Source organism: Diaphorina citri, unplaced genomic scaffold (assembly GCF_000475195.1).
Source record: "Diaphorina citri unplaced genomic scaffold, Diaci psyllid genome assembly version 1.1 scaffold49, whole genome shotgun sequence".
Lineage (NCBI taxonomy): Eukaryota > Metazoa > Arthropoda > Insecta > Hemiptera > Psyllidae > Diaphorina > Diaphorina citri.
In genome coordinates this window covers 50,715-74,802 of record NW_007377486.1, presented here as the reverse complement: position 1 = coordinate 74,802, position 24,088 = coordinate 50,715, and the positions used below count along the sequence as shown (strand labels likewise).

General features: G+C 36.3%; 1 protein-coding gene across 3 annotated transcripts in view; it reads left to right on the top strand.

Moving 5' to 3' along the window:
• LOC103515387 (janus kinase and microtubule-interacting protein 1-like) overlaps nucleotides 1-24,088 on the top strand; it is a 118,258-nt gene that overhangs the window by 50,007 nt on the left and 44,163 nt on the right. For all 3 annotated transcript variants that reach the window (XM_026827992.1, XM_026827981.1, XM_017446697.2), the window contains one exon: nucleotides 16,452-16,502. In XM_026827992.1, the coding sequence (XP_026683793.1) occupies nucleotides 16,452-16,502 (51 nt within the window). The remainder of the gene's footprint in view (nucleotides 1-16,451; nucleotides 16,503-24,088) is intronic.

Sequence of the window (24,088 nt, the reverse complement as noted above, 5' to 3'; positions counted from 1 at the left end):
TATTTATTTCATCCAAGTCATTACAGGTATACGGGACCCAATTGGTAGTAAGCCCGGGACCCAATTGGTAGTCGACTAGGGGATTAATTGTTTATTGTCACTTTTATTAAACACTCTCAGGAGCAAAAGAAAATTTTACCAGCACAAACAACGGTTGCTAGGAGACTGTATTTTGTAGTTAATAATATTATTATAGACCAGTGCCAGTGATTCCCAAACTGTTATGCTAGATGTAAAATCGGTGCACCAGTGTTTGCGAGGTTTAGTTTCTTCTGTCCTATTGAGAGACGATCAACTATCAGCCTTGAGAAGAACTCCTCATTTAATTCTAATAGATACCGATCTACTTATTTAAATAATGTTTTCTTCGCCTTTTCACGTGTACAGACAAGGTTTTTCGTCAGCTTCTCAATCAGCCCTAACAAGGGTGATTGTTTTGGGTAGACATTTGTATCTAAATATGTATAGGTACTGAAAAAAAACTCTATGCCAGCAGTAAATTTTCAAAGCCTCAATTTAGAGACAATGGGATAGAACATGTTTTCGGTGTTGAGATAGCTGATAGTAATGATCTCACAGCTGTGGTGGAAGCATTGATATGAACGAAGGCATTAGTTTAGGACACGTCTTTTTCTTCGCCTTTTCACGTGTACAGACAAGGTTTTTCGTCAGCTTCTCAATCAGCCCTAACAAGGGTGATTGTTTTGGGTAGACGTTTGTATCTAAATATGTAGGTACTGAAAAAAAACCTCTATGCCAGCAGTAAATTTTCAAAGCCTCAATTTAGAGACAATGGGATAGAAAAAAAATCATGTTTTCGGTGTTGAGATAGCTGATAGTAATGATCTTACAGCTGTGGTGGAAGCATTGATATGAACGAAGGCATTAGTTTAGGACACACTACATCAGATCATCATCATCATATGGTCAAAGTCTCAGACTAGGAATAACTCACAGGCAGAATTTCATGCGTTAGGATTATTTGGTGCATCTAGTTTACGGTACTTTACTACTCTAATACGGTACCTTACACCGTACCTTACAGTCCATACACTTTGTAATCTTTATGATCCTCTGCCTCAGTACCAGATGGTAGCCTTGTAATCCAAGGGTCGCGAGTTCGATTTTTTGAATGATTTAGAATTTTAGAAGGTGAAATTTTGACATCTCCACCAATATGAGAGAGCGAGAGGTAACTTTGACATCTCCACCAATACGAATGGGGTAATTTTGACATCTCCACCAATACGAATGGGGTAATTTTGACATCTCCACCAATACGAATGGGGTAATTTTGACATCTCCACCAATACGAATGGGGTAATTTTGACATCTCCACCAATACGAATGGGGTAATTTTGACATCTCCACCAATACGAATGGGGTAATTTTGACATCTCCACCAATACGAATGGGGTAATTTTGACATCTCCACCAATACGAATGGGGTAATTTTGACATCTCCACCAATACGAATGGGGTAATTTTGACATCTCCACCAATACGAATGGGGTAATTTTGACATCTCCACCAATACGAATGGGGTAATTTTGACATCTCCACCAATACGAATGGGGTAATTTTGACATCTCCACCAATACGAATGGGGTAATTTTGACATCTCCACCAATACGAATGGGGTAATTTTGACATCTCCACCAATACGAATGGGGTAATTTTGACATCTCCACCAATACGAATGGGGTAATTTTGACATCTCCACCAATACGAATGGGGTAATTTTGACATCTCCACCAATACGAATGGGGTAATTTTGACATCTCCACCAATACGAATGGGGTAATTTTGACATCTCCACCAATACGAATGGGGTAATTTTGACATCTCCACCAATACGAATGGGGTAATTTTGACATCTCCACCAATACGAATGGGGTAATTTTGACATCTCCACCAATACGAATGGGGTAATTTTGACATCTCCACCAATACGAATGGGGTAATTTTGACATCTCCACCAATACGAATGGGGTAATTTTGACATCTCCACCAATACGAATGGGGTAATTTTGACATCTCCACCAATACGAATGGGGTAATTTTGACATCTCCACCAATACGAATGGGGTAATTTTGACATCTCCACCAATACGAATGGGGTAATTTTGACATCTCCACCAATACGAATGGGGTAATTTTGACATCTCCACCAATACGAATGGGGTAATTTTGACATCTCCACCAATACGAATGGGGTAATTTTGACATCTCCACCAATACGAATGGGGTAATTTTGACATCTCCACCAATACGAATGGGGTAATTTTGACATCTCCACCAATACGAATGGGGTAATTTTGACATCTCCACCAATACGAATGGGGTAATTTTGACATCTCCACCAATACGAATGGGGTAATTTTGACATCTCCACCAATACGAATGGGGTAATTTTGACATCTCCACCAATACGAATGGGGTAATTTTGACATCTCCACCAATACGAATGGGGTAATTTTGACATCTCCACCAATACGAATGGGGTAATTTTGACATCTCCACCAATACGAATGGGGTAATTTTGACATCTCCACCAATACGAATGGGGTAATTTTGACATCTCCACCAATACGAATGGGGTAATTTTGACATCTCCACCAATACGAATGGGGTAATTTTGACATCTCCACCAATACGAATGGGGTAATTTTGACATCTCCACCACCAATGTAGGACATTAACCATTTACCTAACACAGTCTATAATTTCAATTCCGGTTAATCACTTTCATTTGAATGAAACATGTATTTTATTCGAAGTATGTTATGTTGTAGAATAAGAACTTGTTGTAGGTTGTTGATATTTAACATGTGAACCAGCTATGGGCTAGCACTGCACGTTGCAATTCTTATATCATACTGTGATACTTGGCGTTTAGATTCAACTTCTGGGTATCATTTTACCAAAATAACACCTGCATCTCAGCTTCTAGTGACACATCCGAGATGTGGAAGAATTGAATCTATTCTTAAGGTTTCCATTTCGTCCAGAAATCCCTAGACTTCATACCCCATACCAATTTAAAAGCTTTTGAGCTATGGGCTAGCACTGCACGTTGCAATTCTTATATCATACTGTGATACTTGGCGTTTAGATTCAACTTCTGGGTATCATTTTACCATATCCGAGATGTGGAAGAATTGAATCTATTCTTAAGGTTTCTATTTCGTCCAGAAATCCCTAGACTTCATGCCCCATACCAATTTAAAAGCTTTTCAATGAAAGTTAAGTTTCGATTTAAAACAAAGGATTCAAATAATAGCACTGCACGTTGCAATTCTTATATCATACTGTGATACTTGGCGTTTAGATTCAACTTCTGGGTATCATTTTACCAAAATAACACCCCTGCATCTCAGCTTCTAGTGACATATCCGAGATGTGGAAGAATTGAATCTATTCTTAAGGTTTCCATTTCGTCCAGAAATCCCTAGACTTCATACCCCATACCAATTTAAAAGCTTTTGAATGAAAGTTAAGTTTCGATTTAAAACAAAGGATTCAAATAAAAAGAACAAAGAACCACAATTTTGTAATACCACTGATTTTCGGATTTCTCGGGACAGCGGGACCAGAGGCTCCAAAGCGGGACTGTCCCGCCGAAAGCGGGACGTATGGTCAGCCTAATACCCGTACATATTATGTATTCGCTTCCACAAGTTCCTCCCACCTATTACGCGCAATGACAGACACATCCTAATTTTATATGGGAGTCAGTACTATCCCGTTGGACTCTGGAGTACATTCGTGTTAAGGTTGACTGTTCATGACTACCAGTTGAGAATTCAGGGCACCTGTCCTTCGCTTCATTATATTGACAGTTGCTCCACACAGACACAATTAAGGCAAAGGAGTTTGCTCTTGACTGTAGTCACTGTCCACATACATAGTGACCGTAGTAATCAAGTAGTTGCAACTGGAGTTAGATATGTCTGCAGAATACTAATCATTATATTGAATACTTACCAGGGTATGCTTAATGCCTAATACTTGATTCCTCGTATGCTTACTGAGGTAGGTACTTTAGTGAACTAATGAATATGTCTGCAGAATACTAATCATTATATTGAATACTTACCAGGGTATGCTTAATGCCTAATACTTGATTCCTCGTATGCTTACTGAGGTACTTTAGTGAACTAATGAATTTTCAATTATTAAAAAAGTGAGGTAACTTTTAAGGACATGCACGACACTTGGTAAAACAAGAATCTTGACTATAGCCACTGTCCACATACATAGTGACCGTAGTAATCAAGTAGTTGCAACTGGAGTTAGATATGTCTGCAGAATACTAATAATTATATTGAATACTTACCGGGGTATGCTTAATGTTTGATTCCTCACTAGTAATATGCTTACTGAGGTACTTTAGTGAACCTATGAATTTTCAATTATTAAGAAAGGTAGGTAACTTTTAAGGACAACTAAAAATCAAGAAGGAAAAATTAATTTTGTAAAACAAAGAGAGCTAAATGTCATCATTTTCCTTTAATTTTATTTATTTGAGCTTTATCTTTTACAGATGGCCTCCTGGCTCCAGTTCCCCTCGGTTATTACTTCAATGCTAATATTGTTTAGCAACTATATATCTACTTACCTACTAAGGACAACTAAAAATCAAGAAGGAAAAATTAATTTTGTAAAACAAAGAGAGCTAAATGTCATCATTTTCCTTTAATTGTATTTGTTTGAACTTTATCTTTTACAAATGGCCTTCTGGCTCCAGTTCCCCTCGGTTATTACTTCAATGCTAATATTGTATAGCAACTTATACTTACTAGGGTCACACAAGGTACTGGGACTAAAAGAGATAACAATACTCCAAGTTTATGTATTAGCAAAAGGATGGTGTATACCCTATTTGTTTGAACTTTATCTTTTACAAATGGCCTTCTGGCTCCAGTTCCCCTCGGTTATTACTTCAATGCTAATATTGTATAGCAACTATATATACTTACTAGGGTCACACAAGGTACTGGGACTAAAAGAGATAACAAATACTCCAAGTTTATGTATTAGCAAAAGGATGGTGTATACCTATGGCCTTCTGGCTCCAGTTCCCCTCGGTTATTACTTCAATGCTAATATTGTATAGCAACTTATACTTACTAGGGTCACACAAGGTACCTACTGGGACTAAAAGAGATAACAATACTCCAAGTTTATGTATTAGCAAAAGGATGGTTTATACCCAAATAACCTTTTCATAGATCCCTACTATCTACGGAATCTAATAAAGTTGATATTTTCATCAGAGATGAACTTTTGTTTGTTGTGTATCTAGTTCTGGATTGGTACCTACTTAATGTTAAACTTTATTGTATAATACATGAAAGAAGTCAGTTGGCACAATGGTTCCCGCAATTTCAAAGTATCTAAAGTTGATATTTTCATCAGAGATGAACTTTTGTTTGTTGTGTATCTAGTTCTGGATTGGTACCTACTTAATGTTAAACTTTATTGTCCAATACATGAAAGAAGTCAGTTGGCACAAGGGTTCCCGCGATTTCAAAGTATCTGGTACCTACTTAATGTTAAACTTTATTGTCCAATACATGAAAGAAGTCAGTTGGCACAAGGGTTCCCGCGATTTCAAAGTATCTGAAGATAAACTGATGACTTCTTTCATAGATTGAACTGTAAAGGGAACAGTTTTCACCTTCATTTGAACATAATTCACCGAACTTGTTGCTTGTTGTCCGTTATGTTTATTGTTCATGTTCAACATTAAAAACAACAATAAAACCCTATCTGTTCTCTGCTGGGTTTATTGCTCAGGATTATTAGAATATGCCAAGCTTATGAGTACTGTAATCATGGAGCATCTAAATTAACCCATTCAGGTCACATGAACCAGTTCTGTAGGACGTCTCATATAGGATTTATGTTTCAGGCCTGTCACACACGGTCGCCCAAAAGGGCGTTATGTGTGACTTGTGTGAGGAGTTGATAGAACTTAGAATGAGTACTGTAATCATGGAGCATCTAAATTAACCCATTCAGGTCACATGAACCAGTTCTGTAGGACGTCTCATATAGGATTTATGTTTCTGGCCTGTCACACACGGTCGCCCAAAAGGGCGTTATGTGTGACTTGTGTGAGGAGTTGATAGAACTTAGAATAGATTAATAGAATGTTTTTTGTGATCCTGTGACATTTTGAATGGAATTGAAAAGCTGAACGGACCAGTAAAAGTAAGTTACCTATAAGGTGTTGTGTATTTTGTCTTGGGGGTTTATAAAAGACCTTTGAAACAAGAACAAGAATAAGTTGGTATTTAAAAACTTGGAATTAAATCTGGCCTAACCAAACTCTGATAATGATAAACCTTATTAACGCTTTGCAAGTTGATTCCGATGATTCTCTCATATACATATCTAATGTAAAAGGAAATCATCTTTTACTTAACGAGTTCAATTTGAAGGGTTAAAATGGCAACATCATCAGCAAGTATTCTTGCTATCAGTCGGATAATGGTTCATTTTCTCAACAAGAGCAATAATGTGTTCACGAATTTGACTTGATTCTGAAATGTGCTCATAATTCACCAATCGTAAAATGGTATTGCTGATCCCGATATTCAGATTGTGTGATTTCACAAAATTTGAACTTTACCTAGCAGGAATAGGCAAGAGCAATAATGTGTTCACGAATTTGACTTGATTCTGAAATGTGCTCATAATTCACCAATCGTAAAATGGTATTGCTGATCCCGATATTCAGATTGTGTGATTTCACAAAATTTGAACTTTACCTAGCAGGAATAGGTATACAAATCTATAGAAATATACATAACTGAGAAAATAAATTCGAACAATATTACCTATTCGGACAGTGAGAGGTATTCTTAGGTGAGAAAGTTAGAGATATGGATCTTGCAAATGTGTTACCCCCATGAAATACATAATATATGATAACATTTTAAACCATTATTTTATTGAGTTTCAAAGAGAGGTAATAAAAGATCACCCGATATAATAATTTGTTAAGGTGAGGTTTGTAATAATTAGGTGGCGGCACAATCTAGATTATTTGCCAAAAAATCAGAAAGTTCAAAATCGTGCTAATTTGAGATTACATTAGTTATTGCAATGTTCATTAAATTGTCTTAAAGAAAGTGCCAATGCCAATTCAGATATCTCCTAATCATTTTGTGCTTTGTTAGGCTTGCGGACTGCAATGCTCATTGCCAGACATTTTGGTGTTACATAATAACAACATATCGGTAATAGAAAGTAATACCTATGTACCTTTATAAAGCTATGCTACGAGGTATAGGTACTTAGGTATGCTATCACACATTGACATCAACACTTTCTTATTTATACCTACATGTAGGTAGTGTAAATATTGTGGGAGTACGCAAGTGCTTTTAGAGTTTAGACTACGTATGTAATCTAGGTATTAGGGAGTTCTTGAAAGAACCTTTACAAGTTTGATTTGCACTTCGAATTTCGCAAAAAAAAAAAAAAAAAAAAAAAAAAAGGGAAAAATTTTCCATTCAAAATTCAAAAAAAAAAAAAAAAAAAAAAAAAAAAAAAATGACGTGACAGCAAGTATGTAATGCTCATCTTTTGTATTACCACGCCATTCCTTTTGGGAAGCATCAAAATTAAAATACAAAGTGTTTTTATAGAACAACGGCCTGGTACAGAAAAAAAGCAAGCTTAAAGCCCTTTCCCCTTTCACTGTCCAACAAATCAAATCTTACATAAAAATTTCCTAAAGGAGACAACAGAATCATTTATCGTTACATCCATAGCGGGAGTCAAGTTTCTGGTTTAAGAAGCTATAGGAAGCCTTCAGACCAAAAGAAGGGTGAAAGTCGCCGCACTGATTGGTTCGAGGTGATATTATCACCGTGGACATTGTAGAAACATACAGGGTGTCCAGGAGATAATGTACCAAAATTTAAAACGCTGATTCAATGGGTTGAACTTAAAACCGTTTACTGTTTCCCTCTATGAACAGGGGTTCGCAAAAGCTCTTCGGGGCGCCTAAAAATGAAAATATCGTCACTACATCTACCAAAACGTAAGGCACCATGCTATATTATCATCAAAGGTGATCCTTGGTCTTTTTGTCGAATGCTCGGAAAAGCAGCCTTGGGCCCTTTTGTCGTATGCTCTCTTTTGGCAATGCTCAGAAAAGTATCCTTGAAGGTACATACGAATACAAAGTTGGCTTTCACGCACGACATCAGAGATAGTCCCTTTGAAAGATCGTATTTGTTTCTCGGACTTTTGGAGTACAATCGTTTTCATCGACTCCTTCGTTAAGATTTGTGGATTTTCTTTAGTTAGAGACTGAACACTATTGGGAAGGTCTCGTTCTGATTTTGATAAAACTGGGCAGAATATTAGTGGCTAGATGCTTTGTAGCTTCTTCCAAATTCTGATCAAATTATTCAATCCAATCATCCCTTTTCTTCTCCTTTTTGATCCATTTAATTTTAAAGTCCATTTGAATCAGAATTGCCCTGAAAGAAACTCACAAAATAATGATAACCAAAATTGAATAATTATTATGTTTCTTTCTTTGATTCCAGGTAAGGCTCGAACTTCCAATTATGAAATCTTCAGAGTTATCAATAACTGAAATGACGGTTTGGTAAGTTTTTTCTGTGACCCTAGATATCTAATTTCTATATTTTGGGCTTCTTTTGCACCTAGGACAATCCTGCGAGGTTTGTTCCATGCGATTATAACCAAGATAAAAGTGGTGATGACAATATTGACGTAATGATCTAGTCTTATCCATTTCACGCGATATTCAGAACTCTCCATCACAAACCACATTGAGAATCAAAACCTAGAACTTGTCCATAGTCCATAGAGCACAGGATTCCAGTTGATATTATTATAACAGTTTAATTAATTTACCAATTAATTAGTGGAATATTAAAGCTGCAGTTTCAGATTTAATGGAGAAATAGAAGGACATAAGAAATATCTACATGATCGATGAGGAAATATCTATGTTCATTGAATACCTATATTATTACAGGTAAAAGAAGAAAGGAAGGAAGGGGAAAAAAGATATAAAAAAATGAAAGTAGAGTTGCTTCTAAGCAGTCAGGATTAACTCTTGACAGTTTAAGCTTATCAATGTATTGTTAGGATTTTTAACCCTTTGGAGTCCAGATTTTTCTTTGTACATTGAACTAGAACCTTTTCCCTGTCCACATAAAGGTGTGTCTAAACATAGTAGACCGTCTGTCGCCATCGATCGACGAGGTGAATCTATGTTGTTGAGGCAGTGTGGACGGTTCAGTGATTGACGGCCGGTCAACTATGTGTGGACGCACTTTAAGACCTACCACTAGACAATAATTAAAGCTAGTTCAAGATTGATATGCGGGTTAAGGAAATTGAGGGCTTCCTTAATGGGAGGTGTAGTGCTGGTATAACCGTACATATTATGTATTCGCTTCCACAAGTTCCTCTCACCTATTTCGCGCAATGACAGACACATCCTAATTTTATATGGGAGTCAGTACCATCCCGTTGGACTCTGGAGTACATTCGGGTTAAGGTTGACTGTTCTCAGTTGAGAATTCAGGGCACCTGTCCTTCGCTTCATTATATTGACAGTTGCTCCACACAGACACAATTAAGGCAAAGGAGTTTGCTCTTGACTATAGCCACTGTCCACATACATAGTGACCGTAGTAATCAAGTAGTTGCAACTGGAGTTAGATATGTCTGCAGAATACTAATCATTATATTGAATACTTACCGGGGTATGCTTAATGCCTAATACTTGATTCCTCGTAAGTAATATGCTTACTGAGGTACTTTAGTGACCTAATGAATTTGATTCTTCCCATGGAAAATGTCAAGGATGTGCAGAATGTTTCATTGTTTAATTTGAGTAAGCGATTTATGGCTGCACTCAAATTGAGAAACGTAACATTGGATTGTTTGTAGGTAGACCTTAGGAAATCTACACAGCTACACTCTACAGTGGATCTTTTGACCAAACATAGAAAGGAAACAACGGAAAACTGTAGGGAATATTCTACTTTCTTTGCCTATACCCTTTCAAAAATGGGAAATATGTAATAGGTAATATTATAGGTTCACTAGTGACTAGAGAAAAATTAAGTGACTTACGAACAGGTATTTTATACGAGTAATTTATTGATTAGTCTGATGATGTTCCAAACATTTAAAGGTTTAAATTAAACCATTGGAATATCCATGTCGATTCAACGTGGTAAAACAATAAAAAAGACCAAAGATTAGTAGAGGTAAGAGGAACTAATAGCTCTAACTTATGTAATAGGTAATATTATAGGTTCACTAGAGAAAAATTAAGTGACTTACGAACAGGTATTTTATACGAGTAATTTATTGATTAGTCTAAAGATGTTTCAAACATTTAAAGGTTTAAATTAAACCATTGGAAAATCCATGTCGATTCAACGTGGTAAAACAATAAAAATAGACCAAAGATTCGTAGAGGTAAGAGGAACTAATAGCTCTAACTATTTGATAGAGATTTCCTATTTATTTTTAGACATTAAAGTGAAGGTAAATCCTAAACCGTTACTATGACCATACAACCTAAATTTATTGTACTCAGACCCAGGTAACTATACGCGTGTGTGTAATGATCATATCACTTATCATTTAGAATCAAAATACATACGAGGAAGTCAGAAAAAATCACTTCAATTTCAGATTAAAAAAAAAGTTTCGTTCGAGTGAATAAGAGTGCTAATTAATCACCCAACGACCCAACAACTACTGGTTGATGTTGTTGTTGTTGTTTTTGTTGATCCTGCTAGTCCTATCTTAATTGAAAACACTTTGACTCACACACTCACACCCTCATTATTAGCCTGAATTTCTGAAATGGGAGAAACACCAAAAATGGAAGAGAATGCCATATAGGTATTAATTCCACCTTTGATCAAACTATATCTTTATTTTGTTCAGTTGCCATCATTGGAATTGGAAGATCCCCAACGATGTCCCCACAAAAAACATAACCCCGACCCAGAGTTGTAACTTTGTCGAAAAATTAATAGATAGCTCATCTTTAAAGGGAATTGAAGACCGATCATCAATAATGTGCCAAAAATTAAAAATTTGAGTTAGGTACGGATTCATGTACTATGTTTCAAATCTACCACCATTATGAAGAACCAACGCCGACGTAATGTGAGGAGCAAACTTTCTCCAAGTAGATACCTAATATGTAGGTTTCAAATCTACCACCATTATGAAGAACCAACGCCGACGTAATGTGAGGAGCAAACTTTCTCCAAGTAGATACCTAATATGTAGGTACTTCCGATAAAATATAAACCTGCACCACATTGGAAACTCACCGCCCCGACCCGCATTCTCCAAAACACAATAGCACGATATGTGTGTCGAGCCAAACCTTTCCAAGCTCACACTTATCAGACAAGACCATCAGCAATATAACAACAACGAGATCAATAACTTGAAACCCGATGCCCTGATGATAATCAGCAGCGACCTAGATATCTCTGATAGTCCACTTGTTCACTTGACTTGCACCATATATGGGTGAAATGTCTGCTAATGTTTTCATTCCCAATACGGCCACAACATGCAGGGAAGACAACTGCCCGCCAAGAATATAGAACATAGTAGTGGACATGAAGATTTTTATCAATGAACTTGAGAGTACGAGATGATTAGAGTGCGAAGTAGATCTAATGAATGAAATTCCTAGACTACGCGATCCTCCATTGTCTACTATGTTCTTTGAATATGGCATGAGCCTGTCATGGAATGTATGTTAGCATGGTCACACTTGAGAGTACGAGATGATTAGAGTGCGAAGTAGATCTAATGAATGAAATTCCTAGACTACGCGATCCTCCATTGTCTACTATGTTCATTGAATATGGCATGAGCCTGTCATGGAATGTATGTTAGCATGGTCACTATACATTTCTCTACATGGATGTTGAATGGAGTTTGTTCTCAAGCTTTTCTATTTCTAGGACACACACATTACTACATTTAATTTTCGGGCCAAAAACCTGGTTTAACGAGAAAATAAAACCTCTATAAACGAGAAAATGGCCCCTTTTTTGCTAAGTCTTTCTTTCAGTTTAGTTGCTTGATTAGGACTAGCTCTGTCTGTGATATTTACCTCTTGATTGTCCATGTGTTCTTTGATGATGTGTAGATATTTCTTGATGAAGGTCTAACGAGTATACTCGAGAATTTGGTCGGATAACCTTGGTTTTAAATTTATAGTTAATCGAGTTATTAAATCGTTTTCAAAAGAAAATGTTGTATAATCCCCTGAACTCTCACGCTTATGTTTTAACATTCACAGCATTTTTTATTTCAATGGTCATGAAATGCAGTGACATAAGACGTAACTATTACTATTACTCGTATATCACCACTGGGCTGACCGGTTCAATATATGACTCACTCGTCAATTGATCGTTTTTTCATTCAGTAGACCAAGGTCTACTACGCCTATTACTCGTATATCACCACTGGGCTGACCGGTTCAATATATGACTCACTCGTCAATCGTTTTTTCATTCAGTAGACCAAGGTCTACCTACTACACAAAAATAACTGATCATTTATTTTGATTGGTACCCAAATTTGAATAAATAAATGAACCTGTATCAATATCAATACAAGTAACAAATTATAGGTCTACAAGCTATGAACAATAAATAATCCTTGGAATATCACATATCGGTGTTAAGGAATAGAGAACGCCTAAGGCGTTAACCTCGCCTAGTGGTTGCCTTCCACTCAAGAGTCTATTATTATTATTATTATTATTATCGGTGGTAAGGAATAGGGATCAACACAAGAAAGACTTATCAATTGTATTTTATCTACCAAATCAAATTGATAAATATGAACACAGGAAATGATTACTATTACTCGTATATCACCACTGGGCTGACCGGTTCAATATATGACTCACTCGTCAATCGTTTTTTCATTCAGTAGACCAAGGTCCACTACACAAAAATAACTGATTTTGATTGGTACCCAAATTTGAATAAATAAATGAACCTGTATCAATATCAATACAAGTAACAAATTATAGGTCTACAACCTATGAACAATAAATAATCCTTGAAATATCACATATCGGTGTTAAGGAATAGGGATCAATACAAGAAAGACTTATCAATTGTATTTTATCTACCAAATCAAATTAATAAATATGAACACAGGAAATGAACATGATATTTAGATATTTAGGTTGTACGAGTGTACGCATTTGACATTATGTTGAAAGCCATCCAATGATTACAAAGCTTTCATAACAATAGTTTCAAATCTACCACCATTATGAAGAACCAACGCCGACGTAATGTGAGGAGCAAACTTTCTCCAACAGGAAATGAACATGATATTTAGAAATGTAGGTTGTACGAGTGTACGCATTTGACATTATGTTGAAAGCCATCCAATGATTACAAAGCCAACGCCGACGTAATGTGAGGAGCAAACTTTCTCCAAGTAGAGGCATTAACTCCACCCTTGATCAAACTTTATCTCTTTATTTGTCATCATGTTTTGCCACCTTTGACATTGTAAGAGTCCCAAAGATGTATACCCACAAAAACCCAACCCTGACCCATGGTTGTGACTTTGTCGAAAAATGAATAGCGCATCCCTGAAGGAAATTCAGCTAAAAACTTGTAATGCAGTAGTCCTTAGACGAAAGTTCATTAGGTACTGTCTTACGTTTTTACTAGTACTAGTAGTACTGCAATATCAGAGCCTCCTTAGCTCTGACTACTAGTCAGTGACTTGTGCTGTTGCTGTGCACTATATGGTTTCTAATTAAGTTGTACTTTATCACTTTGCACCTGGCTATTTACGATACTTATTCAATATCAAGTACATGGAACGTATGCAATATAAGGAATTGCTTGGGATATGTAACTAGTCAGTGACTTGTGCTGTTGCTGTGCACTATGGTTTCTAATTAAGTTGTACTTTATCACTTTGCACCTGGCTATTTACGATACTTATTGAATATCAAGTACATGGAACGTATGCAATATAAGGAATTGCTTGGGATATGTATATGGAAGAGAAAATCAATGAATCAATCGAGCGAGACCATTGGGTTCATGTTTGCATGTGCAGAACGGTGTTTGTGTGTTTGGCTTATAAATTTTAATTGAATAGTAAAGAAGTCGGCAGTAACACAGTCAGTGGTGGCTCTAGATGAAATGGTTCCAAGTGCAAAACGTAAAGTAGTATAGTTCTTCGTGAAGCCCTCGAAAGAACACGAGCGAGACCATTGGGTTCATGTTTGCATGTGCAGAACGGTGTTTGTGTGTTTGGCTTATAAATTTTAATTGAATAGTAAAGAAGTCAGCAGTAACACAGTCAGTGGTGGCTGGTGGCTCTAGATGAAATGGTTCCAAGTGCAAAACGTAAAGTAGTATAGTTCTTCGTGAAGCCCTCGAAAGAACGCCGACCCCAAATAGAATTGGGAAAAGTTAGAGAAAGTCAGATAACCCTCGTCTCTCACAACTCACTTCAGTAGAGAAGTTGTTTGATCCTTTTGGTGGGAGGTCCAAAGATGTGAGAGTGTTAATAGATACAGGTTCTCAAAGGTCCTACATAGTAAAGAACCTAGCTCAAGAAATGGGTTATAAGCCGTTTGAGACAGTCTCTGTGCGTCATGCTTTGTTTGGAGGTGCATAGTCTCAAGGCATTTGATTGGTCAATTTTGACTTGAGACTGATCTAAGAACGATCATTCTTGTTCATAAATACGAGTGTTATTGCAGCATACCTAGGTAGGTATGTCACAACTCACATGCTCACTTCAGTAGACGACTTAGTGCAGCATACCTAGGTAGGTATGGGCTAATGGGCACATATGTAGGATGTAGATATAAATTCGCGATATTAAACATGAGAAAGTTTAAACTCAAGGAAAATTGAGACGCTTTAATTTGCTCCACTGAGCTCTCACAACAGCCTTGAGTTTTTCCTCGACCAGTTTTGGAACAATTTCGTCGTACCTAATTCTAATTTTTGACAATCCGATTTTAAATTAACGTTTTTCCTGTAGAGATTTAGAAAGTACCCAGTCGTCCGTTTCAAAGAGATGATCTGATTGGTGGATAAGCCCCCCGAGTGAGGTTAGGAAAAGTTAACTAGCTCTGCCAGTCAATGAGAGTTAAGATGTCATTTGTCTGCTACAAACAAAGAGATGATCTGATTGGTGGATAAGCCCCCCGAGTGAGGTTAGGAAAAGTTAACTAGCTCTGCCAGTCAATGAGAGTTAAGATGTCTTATTTGTCTGCTACAAATAGGCTGACTACTTGTAATTTCATAGTTTCATGAAGATAAACGTAACTCGTCTTGCCTTTAGAGTGGCGCTTAATCTTAAAATTTGAAGTCCGTTCAGAAGCTCAATCTGCTCAATCCAGAAAACTACCTTCTAGTATCTATACCCATTGTAATAACTGCAGTAATATATCTACCTTCTATTAATTTTTAAAAGCACCAAATGCACCTAGAATAATTCCCGCATGTCACTGAACTTTGTTTAATATTTCCAACCGCAACACAGCAGTAGCCACAGACATAAATGATTTGAGAATAAATGTACCAAGACTACCAAGTTCTAACCAAATCTACCAACTACCAACCCATACAGAAACCGTTCTAAATAAAGTTCTATAAAACCACTAGTAGGTAGACATAATATTTAGAATATTTAGGTAGCCATTGTTCATACTGAATTACTGATACGTATAATTTTTTTCGATAGATCATAATATGTTATTTAGCCCGTCCTTCCTTAATTATTACGATAGTAATAATAAAAGGTATAAGGGACGGGCTATTGTATTCGCTTCGGTGTCGTCGGTCTGTCTGGCTGTCCCCATAGAAGGACTTATCCAAACCTGGTGAAGGGACGGGCTATTGTATTCGCTTCGGTGTCGTCGGTCTGTCTGGCTGTCCCCATAGAAGGACTTATCCAAACCTGGTGAATATAGTGTCTACAATATTATACAGTCTCGTAATTAGCAGACTGCACCTTTCTCAGTATCCATGTAATGTACAGACATACCTATCTACATTGTAAATATAATAGGAAATGGGAGGAGATCCTGAATAGTTTCAAAGGTGTATCATAATTCCCTGCTCTCATCAGTTGTGATTTATTTGACCGTTTAATTCATCAGAACATTAATGAGCAATACCATTCCTTCTTCTTCTTCTTCTTCTTGTTTAAATTTTCTAGCCTGAGAAATGGTAAACTTGAACTCGCACTATCTACATAGATAAGTATTAAGTACATCTTTTATTGTATGTGTTGGTTTGCGGTAAAAAAGAGAATGTTTATACTTCACGTGACTTTTTCAAGATATTGCCCAAATTATCTAATATTATTTAACATTATCACTATTTCCCTGATTCCAGGTTGGAGATACGACAGCCTCAAAGTCCAAAACTTCACACGTAAAAGAATTGGTAAGTACATTAAGTAAGTACTGAGTTATACGGCAGAGTATTATTTAAGAAGAGTTTAATGACGAAAACAGCTTCAAAGTTTTTGATATCCATTTAAAAGTATTGGAAGGATTTTACAATTATAATATTTATCAAGCTCTGCTTATACGGATGGGTATACCATTTAGCATTTAAAAGACCGGGAGTTAAGGATTTAAAGAGTTTTACACGTAATTCTGGTGAGATAAATGGAGGTAAGGCGAGTGAGTATCTGTCAATTATTCTGCACAAGTACCTCAATCGGGAAATTAGGTAATTTAAGTAATTTGTATGTAAATAAGTAGGTAATTATGTTAGGCGAAATGGTTCAAAAAACAGTATTGTACCTACATTTGCGGAATTTCGGCGGTTGTGTATTTTGTAAATGTCACAATGAGCTAGGAGTGATGTTTTCGTTTATTTGAAGGATTTTCGCCGATTGATCCTCCGATGTAGGTACCTAATTTTTTATTTTCTTAAAGAAATTGTAGTAATGCAGCATTAAATAGGTCTGATTCAGAATAACCTATGTGTGTCATACTTACGCAGGATATCAAATGGTATCTACCTACCTATAGTATACCTAGATAAGTAATGCCTGAATGATTAGACATTTATACTAATCCATAATGGTTTAACACCATAATACGTTTACTCTAACTACTATTTTCACTATACCTACATAGGTACTTACGCATAGTATAGGTAACTCGTAAATAATATAGGTCGACATTTGCCACGCTTTGATTTAAGATACATCTGATCCATTCATACTAATGTACAATTATTACACGCTTGTCAGGATTTGAAGAAGATATGAGAAGACGTCAATAATATTGTCTTGAGATATTGGGAAAATCCTACAATGCTGCAGTGAGCACCAAAGTTGTGACATAATAACACAAAGAAACTGCATCTAAATTTTTCTTTAGCTTCTGAGATTATCTTGGTCTTGGTTATTGAAATATGATCTGATCCGATATACAAATACTGCTTGCCAAATTTCATCAAAATCTGACAAACCGTCCCGAAAGCGAAGAGAGAAGGAAGACAGGATAGGCCAGTTGTTCCTAGAACGAAACTTAACTCTGTTTCGGATAAAATCCACCAGGGGGAACCCGCGAGTTGGCACTTACTACTTACTAGGCAGACACTCTATCTTTCACAGCTGGCAAATTGAAGACTTCTTCTTTCTTAGCTTCTGAGATTATCTTGGTCTTGATTATTGAAATATGATCTGATCCGATATAATTAGATCAGACGCGGGAGACCCGGGTTCGATTCCCGGCGGGGTCAAGAAATTTGTATCATGCAAATGATTGATCCCGTGACTGGCTGCGGGGCCCACTCAGCCTCGTGAGGAAAATGAGTAGCTATGACATGGAAATAAATGCGCTTCCGATATAATTAGATCAGATAAAAACTCAGTCATCGGTGATATAATCCGTCAGCCTTGAAACCAAGGAGTAATGACTTTTGATTTTGCTCATAAAAGAGGTAACAAATAACAATAGCAAGGTAATCCTTGTATATTATGATTTTTTTTATACATATTGTTAGGTATTTTGTAATGGTGAAACGAAGAATTTCCTAAAAACCTACGGGGTAAGCAAAGGTTCGATCAGGTCCAAAATCTAGTAAGCAGATAGCCATCAGCCTTCAGAATTGGGAATTGGACAAAGTTAAATCGTTCAAGAGCTAAACGTAGGTTGAAGAAAAGTACCTACTAAAAGGAGAGAGGATAACAAACCAAGTACAAAATAGTCGAAATCTAAAACTCACTCTGTTTGTTCAAACTAAAAAAATGTTGGGAGGAAACCAATTCGGTCCCAAAACCTGTTTTTTGCTACCAATTGGGTCCCGGTTTGAGAGGGTCTAAGTACCAATCTTCTTTCTATCAACACAAACGTAGGTTGAAGAAAAGTACTGAAAGGAGAAAGGATAACAAACTAAGTACAAAATAGTCGAAATCTAAAACTCACTCTGTTTGTTGAAAGTAAAGAAATGTTGGGAGGAAACCAATGCTACCAATTGGGTCCCGGTTTGAGAGGGTCTAAGTACCAATTGGGTCCCACACTTAAATTGATAGGTAGGTACCTGATTTTTTTTTTCTTTCTATCAACACATCACAAGCACTATGTTCTTAGAGCTAAATCTTTCTAGTCTAAAACTTTAGAGTGATCGCTACCAAAAGAACTGGCAAAAATGAGCAGTGACCAGTGTTATTATAGGGTTAGGTTAAACGCAAAAAGGAGTTTTCACAATTGAGCAGTGATCAGTGTTATTACAGGGTTAGGTTGAACACAAAAAGGAGCTTTCTTTTTCACTGTCGTAGCTTCTGAATAATTACCGAAAATTTTGGTGATTGTATTGAAAAATCTCGGAGAATTATGATGGATTGAGTACGAATAGAGCAGAACCACTTCTTCTACTTGTGAACAACAGAAAAAAGAACGTTGTAATATTGTAAAAATTAAAACTCTTATTTATTTCATCCAAGTCATTACAGGTTTACGGGACCCAATTGGTAGTAAGCCCGGGACCCAATTGGTAGTCGACTACCTTAAGAAAAAAGGTCATGGGACCGAATCGGCGTTCTTCCGAAATGTTGAGATTAGAAAGAAATGCATCTGAAGGTATTATCACTATTGGCATGGGAACTTAAAATGCAAAAATAAAATTGCAGATCAAAATAGGTATATTTGTAAAAGAGAAAGTTACATGTACACGTTCAGTTTTAATCCTCCCCTCCTGGGTCTATTAGCTATTCCTATTTATTAGTTCTCACATTTGATACAACCTGGGTTTATACTCACTCCTAGGGTAGGTACATATTTACCTACATACAGTCCACGTCAACTGGGAAATCCGATGGAAGCGCATGGAGGGGAACCGCAACTTAACTGTAAGTCGGACAGTTCTAAAAGTTTCACCATTCGATTCGGCGTGAAAAATCCCATGGGATCAACTATTCACATGCTTACTTGTCAATTGAAGTGGACTGTAGCTTTAGATTTATTTCATTTACACCTAGGTTCCAAGATAGATGGGTCTTCTTCTCCTCCTCTTCTTGTTCTTCTTCGTCTTCTTCTTCTTCATCATCTTCTTCATCTCCTCCTCCTTCTTCTTGTTCTTCGTCTTCTTCTTCATCTCCTCCTCCTTCTTCTTCTTCCTCAGTGTCCGTAAAAGAAATGGAAAGCAAATTCATAATACGAATATATTCAAGCACCTATTCCTTCATGAACCTACTTATTAGAGGTAATACCTGTATGTTAAATGTAGAGGATAGGGGGATAATTATATGGTGTTTGGAATTAATAAGAGATGTGGCCATAATAAAGGGCAATAGAAAGTAAAACCATGCTAATATAATATACAAGTATACACATTATACACGCGTTAAGTTGAGCATTGAACTTGCGTGGGTTGAACATACAGGGTGTTCTGAGAATCCTGAGATTATGTAGGTATTGATGCTAATTTTTCCATAGTTTTTTTTTTTTTTTAGCTAGTATAGTTTATTATAGGTACCTCTATATTCTCACTATCACTACTTGTTTCATTTACAAGCCATCCTGTAGATACATAAGTCGAATATTGGATAATCCAGATTGAGATGGGTCAAATAATTAAAATGCTAATTCGCTAATCTTTAAGATCGTCTTTTGTAATCTTTATAATCCGTACCTAGCCAATACATAACATAACGTATTATCTAAGTACTTACCTATATATATTAGGTATGCATCGATTGGAAATAGCGAAAGTGTTTTGTCATTGGGTAGGTACTTGTACTTCTGTTTGTGAATTGTCCGAATTTTATGCATTGTCTCTTCTCGTCCATCTGATGAGGGTCATTCTGCGAAATGTAGCTATGTATAGGTACCTACCTAATATCTAAAACCAAACAATATCTGCAGCAGAAGAAAACAAACAACTTTGAGTCCTTGAACATTGAATGAAAAGTACCCATTCATACTCAGTCTGTTTGCAGTAGAAAGATAACATTCATTGTATTTTTATTTTTGTTATATTGCCATTGTTTGGTTTCAGCAGAACTTATAGATAGCTCTTTGTGTATTGTGATCTACTGCTAATACGAATGAATGAAATACGAGTAGATTGTAATTCTAATATTGATTTTAACAGCAATAATAATACTCCTAATGCTATCTATCGATAATTCTTTCTACAGACGTGGTAAAGGTACTGCGTGCAGATTGTCTTATGGTGAATAAGTATAGGTATAATACCCAAATGATTTTATTATAGGTACACCTATACCTACTTTAACAAGTGTCTTGTTTTTCCCCCCATTAGCCTGTCTTCTGATGGAATCTTTCGGTTCAAAGTTTTGTAATTGACTTGGGGCTTCTTTAAAATGTGACCTAGTGTTATTTAATACCTACCTAACGCTCACTTACCTACTACTGCCTAAATGAATCCAGAAGCTTTGATCCCATCAGTTCTTAATTCTTGCAAATGAGAAATCAGATGAAAGGATCTATTTCAATATTTGGTGCTATTCCGAGATGAACTATAGTTGCTTTCTGAAAACTGGATCTGCTATTGATGAATTGCCCTAAGCACTCTCAACTGTCAGTTCTCTTGATAAATCTATATTGCCTATGTGTGTACTGTGTATATTGCCTATCTAAATTTATGAATCTAAGTATTGCCCATTTCAATTTTTTAACTTTTTTCCTGTAGAGCTCTCCATCCTTCTTCCCATATAATCTAAATTTCGAAGTTATTTCCTCATCTAAAATTCTCATTCCATCTATCCTTCCTCTGAAGACCATTATTACACATTATCCCAAACATGGTCTCCCATCAAACTTAATGTTTACATTCATTTATGTGCCTATTCCAAACTTGTTAATGTGTCTCGAACTTTAACGGTGGTGACTAGTGGTTCGGATTTGAACATATTAATCTCTCTCGGCCTGATTTAAAGTCTCATGGGCCTGACTGATCCGGAAAAGAAAGATATAATTTTGGCAAGGCCAACATCCAAACTAATATGCATCTGTTACTTTCTACTTTCTATGTATTACAATAATGTTTGTGCTTTTCACTTAAATATCTTTATCATCAAAGGATTTTTCTAACCCCAAATATAGAGATATGCTAACACTAACACGCATCTTGGTTTTATAGTACCCTGACATATCTTTGAGGTCAGCGATAACTACATAGCACTAAAGATTGCCTTGTTTAGACTGCCTTATCTATTTTACTGACAATATTGTATTGTATGCTTTTACAACTTTGGGATCCGTGTCATCCGTGTATTAGGCTATTAGGTCGTAATAATAGCTAAATTTGCCTTTCTGAGCGCACGGTAGTGCGCTAGGCCAAGTTCCAGCAGGCACTACCTAGTGTATAAATAAGTTACGAGGAGAGATATAGTAGGAACCTAGGTAGGATGTTGGAAATAATTAAAATGTCTCGTATACTTGTACGTATTTTGTGTTGATAGAGGCTTTAACGTCACTCTATACAGTCTATATCATGCTATGGTCTTTAGTGACCCTACCTATATCTAATCCGGAAAGAAATTGTTTCAAATTTCGAACCGAATTTACAGATAAGGTTGTAGTGTGTATTCTGTATTAAGGTTATCTCTCTCGGCCTGATTTAAAGTCTCATGGGCCTGACTGATCCGGAAAAGAAAGATATAATTTTGGCAAGGCCAACATCCAAACTAATGCATCTGTTACTTTCTATGTATTACAATAATTTTTGTGCTTTTCACTTAAATATCTTTATCATCAAAGGATTTTTCTAACCCCAAATGTAGAGATGTGCTAACACTAACACGTACGCATCTTGGTTTTATAGTACCCTGACATATCTTTGAGGTCAGCGATAACTACATAACACTAAAGATTGCCTTGTTTAGACTGCCCTTAATCTCTCTCGGCCTGATTTAAAGTCTCATGGGCCTGACTGATCCGGAAAAGAAAGATATAATTTTGGCAAGGCCAACATCCAAACCAATATGCATCTGTTACTTTCTACTTTCTATGTATTACAATAATTTTTGTGCTTTTCACTTAAATATATCTTTATCATCAAAGGATTTTTCTAACCCCAAATGTAGAGATACGAGTATGCAGGTAATTATGTTAGGCGAAATGGTTCAAAAAACAGTATTGTACCTACATTTGCGGAATTTCGGCGGTTGTGTATTTTGTAAATGTCAAAATGAGCTTATAGGAGTGATGTTTTCGTTTATTGAAGGATTTTCGCCGATTGATCCTCCGATGTGGGTACCTAATTTTTACTTTCAACACTAACACGCATCTTGGTTTTATAGTACCCTGACATATCTTTGAGGTCAGCGATAACTACATAGCACTAAAGATTGCCTTGTTTAAGACTGCCCTATCTATTTTACTGACAATATTGTATTGTATTATATGCTTTTACAACTTTGGGATCCGTGTCATCCGTGTATTATAGGCTATTAGGTCGTATAATAATAGCTAAATTTGCCTTTAAATAAGTTACGAGGAAATGCAGCATTAAATAGGTCTGATTCAGAATAACCTATGTGTGTCATACTTACGCAGGATATCAAATAGTATCTACCTAGTATACCTACATAAGTAATGCCTGAATGATTAGACATTTATACTTAATACCAATCCATAATCGTTTAACACCATAATACGTTTACTCTAACTACTATTTTCACTATACCTACATGGTACCTATACTTACGCATAGTATAAGGAACTCGTAAGTAATATAGGTCGACATTTGTTACTCGTACGTATTTTGTGTTGATAGAGGCTTTAACGTCACTCTATACAGTCTATACCATGCTATGGTCTTTAGTGACCCTACGTATAAGTATATCTAATCCGGAAAGAAATTGTTTCAAATTTCGAACCAAATTTACAGATAAGGTTGTAGTGTGTATTAAGGTTAATTTACTTACGTGCATAGTGATTTATATTATGGGATGGGAGCTGTATTATCTTTCGATGCAGTTTAAGTCTCAGCGTTGTTATAGACAGGTTAACATATACATATTTTGGGTTTCGGATAGGTTAAAAGTTCATCAACCCAGTTCTAATGACTTTTAATAAAACTGAAGTATGTTTGGCAAGTTCAAATTGAATTTTAAAAAGCTTAACTGTTTTCGTTGTCTTTCAAGTGAACTTTATTGAAACTGCACTGACAACTGTTTTGTTCCATATGTACACATTGTATTTCTGTTTATTACTTACTACCTCCTTACTCAGATTCTCGTTGTCTAACTAAAACCAGGAAAAAGTAAGTTTGTGTCGACTCTAGGTATATAAATCATGAGACCTCTATCCGAACCGTACGGTGTGTACATTCGTAAGCTACATACAGAAGGAAGTAACAAGCTTTTCCAGACGATAAGGTTTGCAAATATTTTCAAGTTTTGAACCCAAGATGTGAGAAGTCCGATTTGCAAATAGTGGACTATCTAAATCCTGAACAATATCCATCTCATCGGAGGGAGTTTTGACAAAGGGAAAGTTGAAACGGTGAAGTTCATTGGTACTCCATTTCGGAAAACCTGGTTC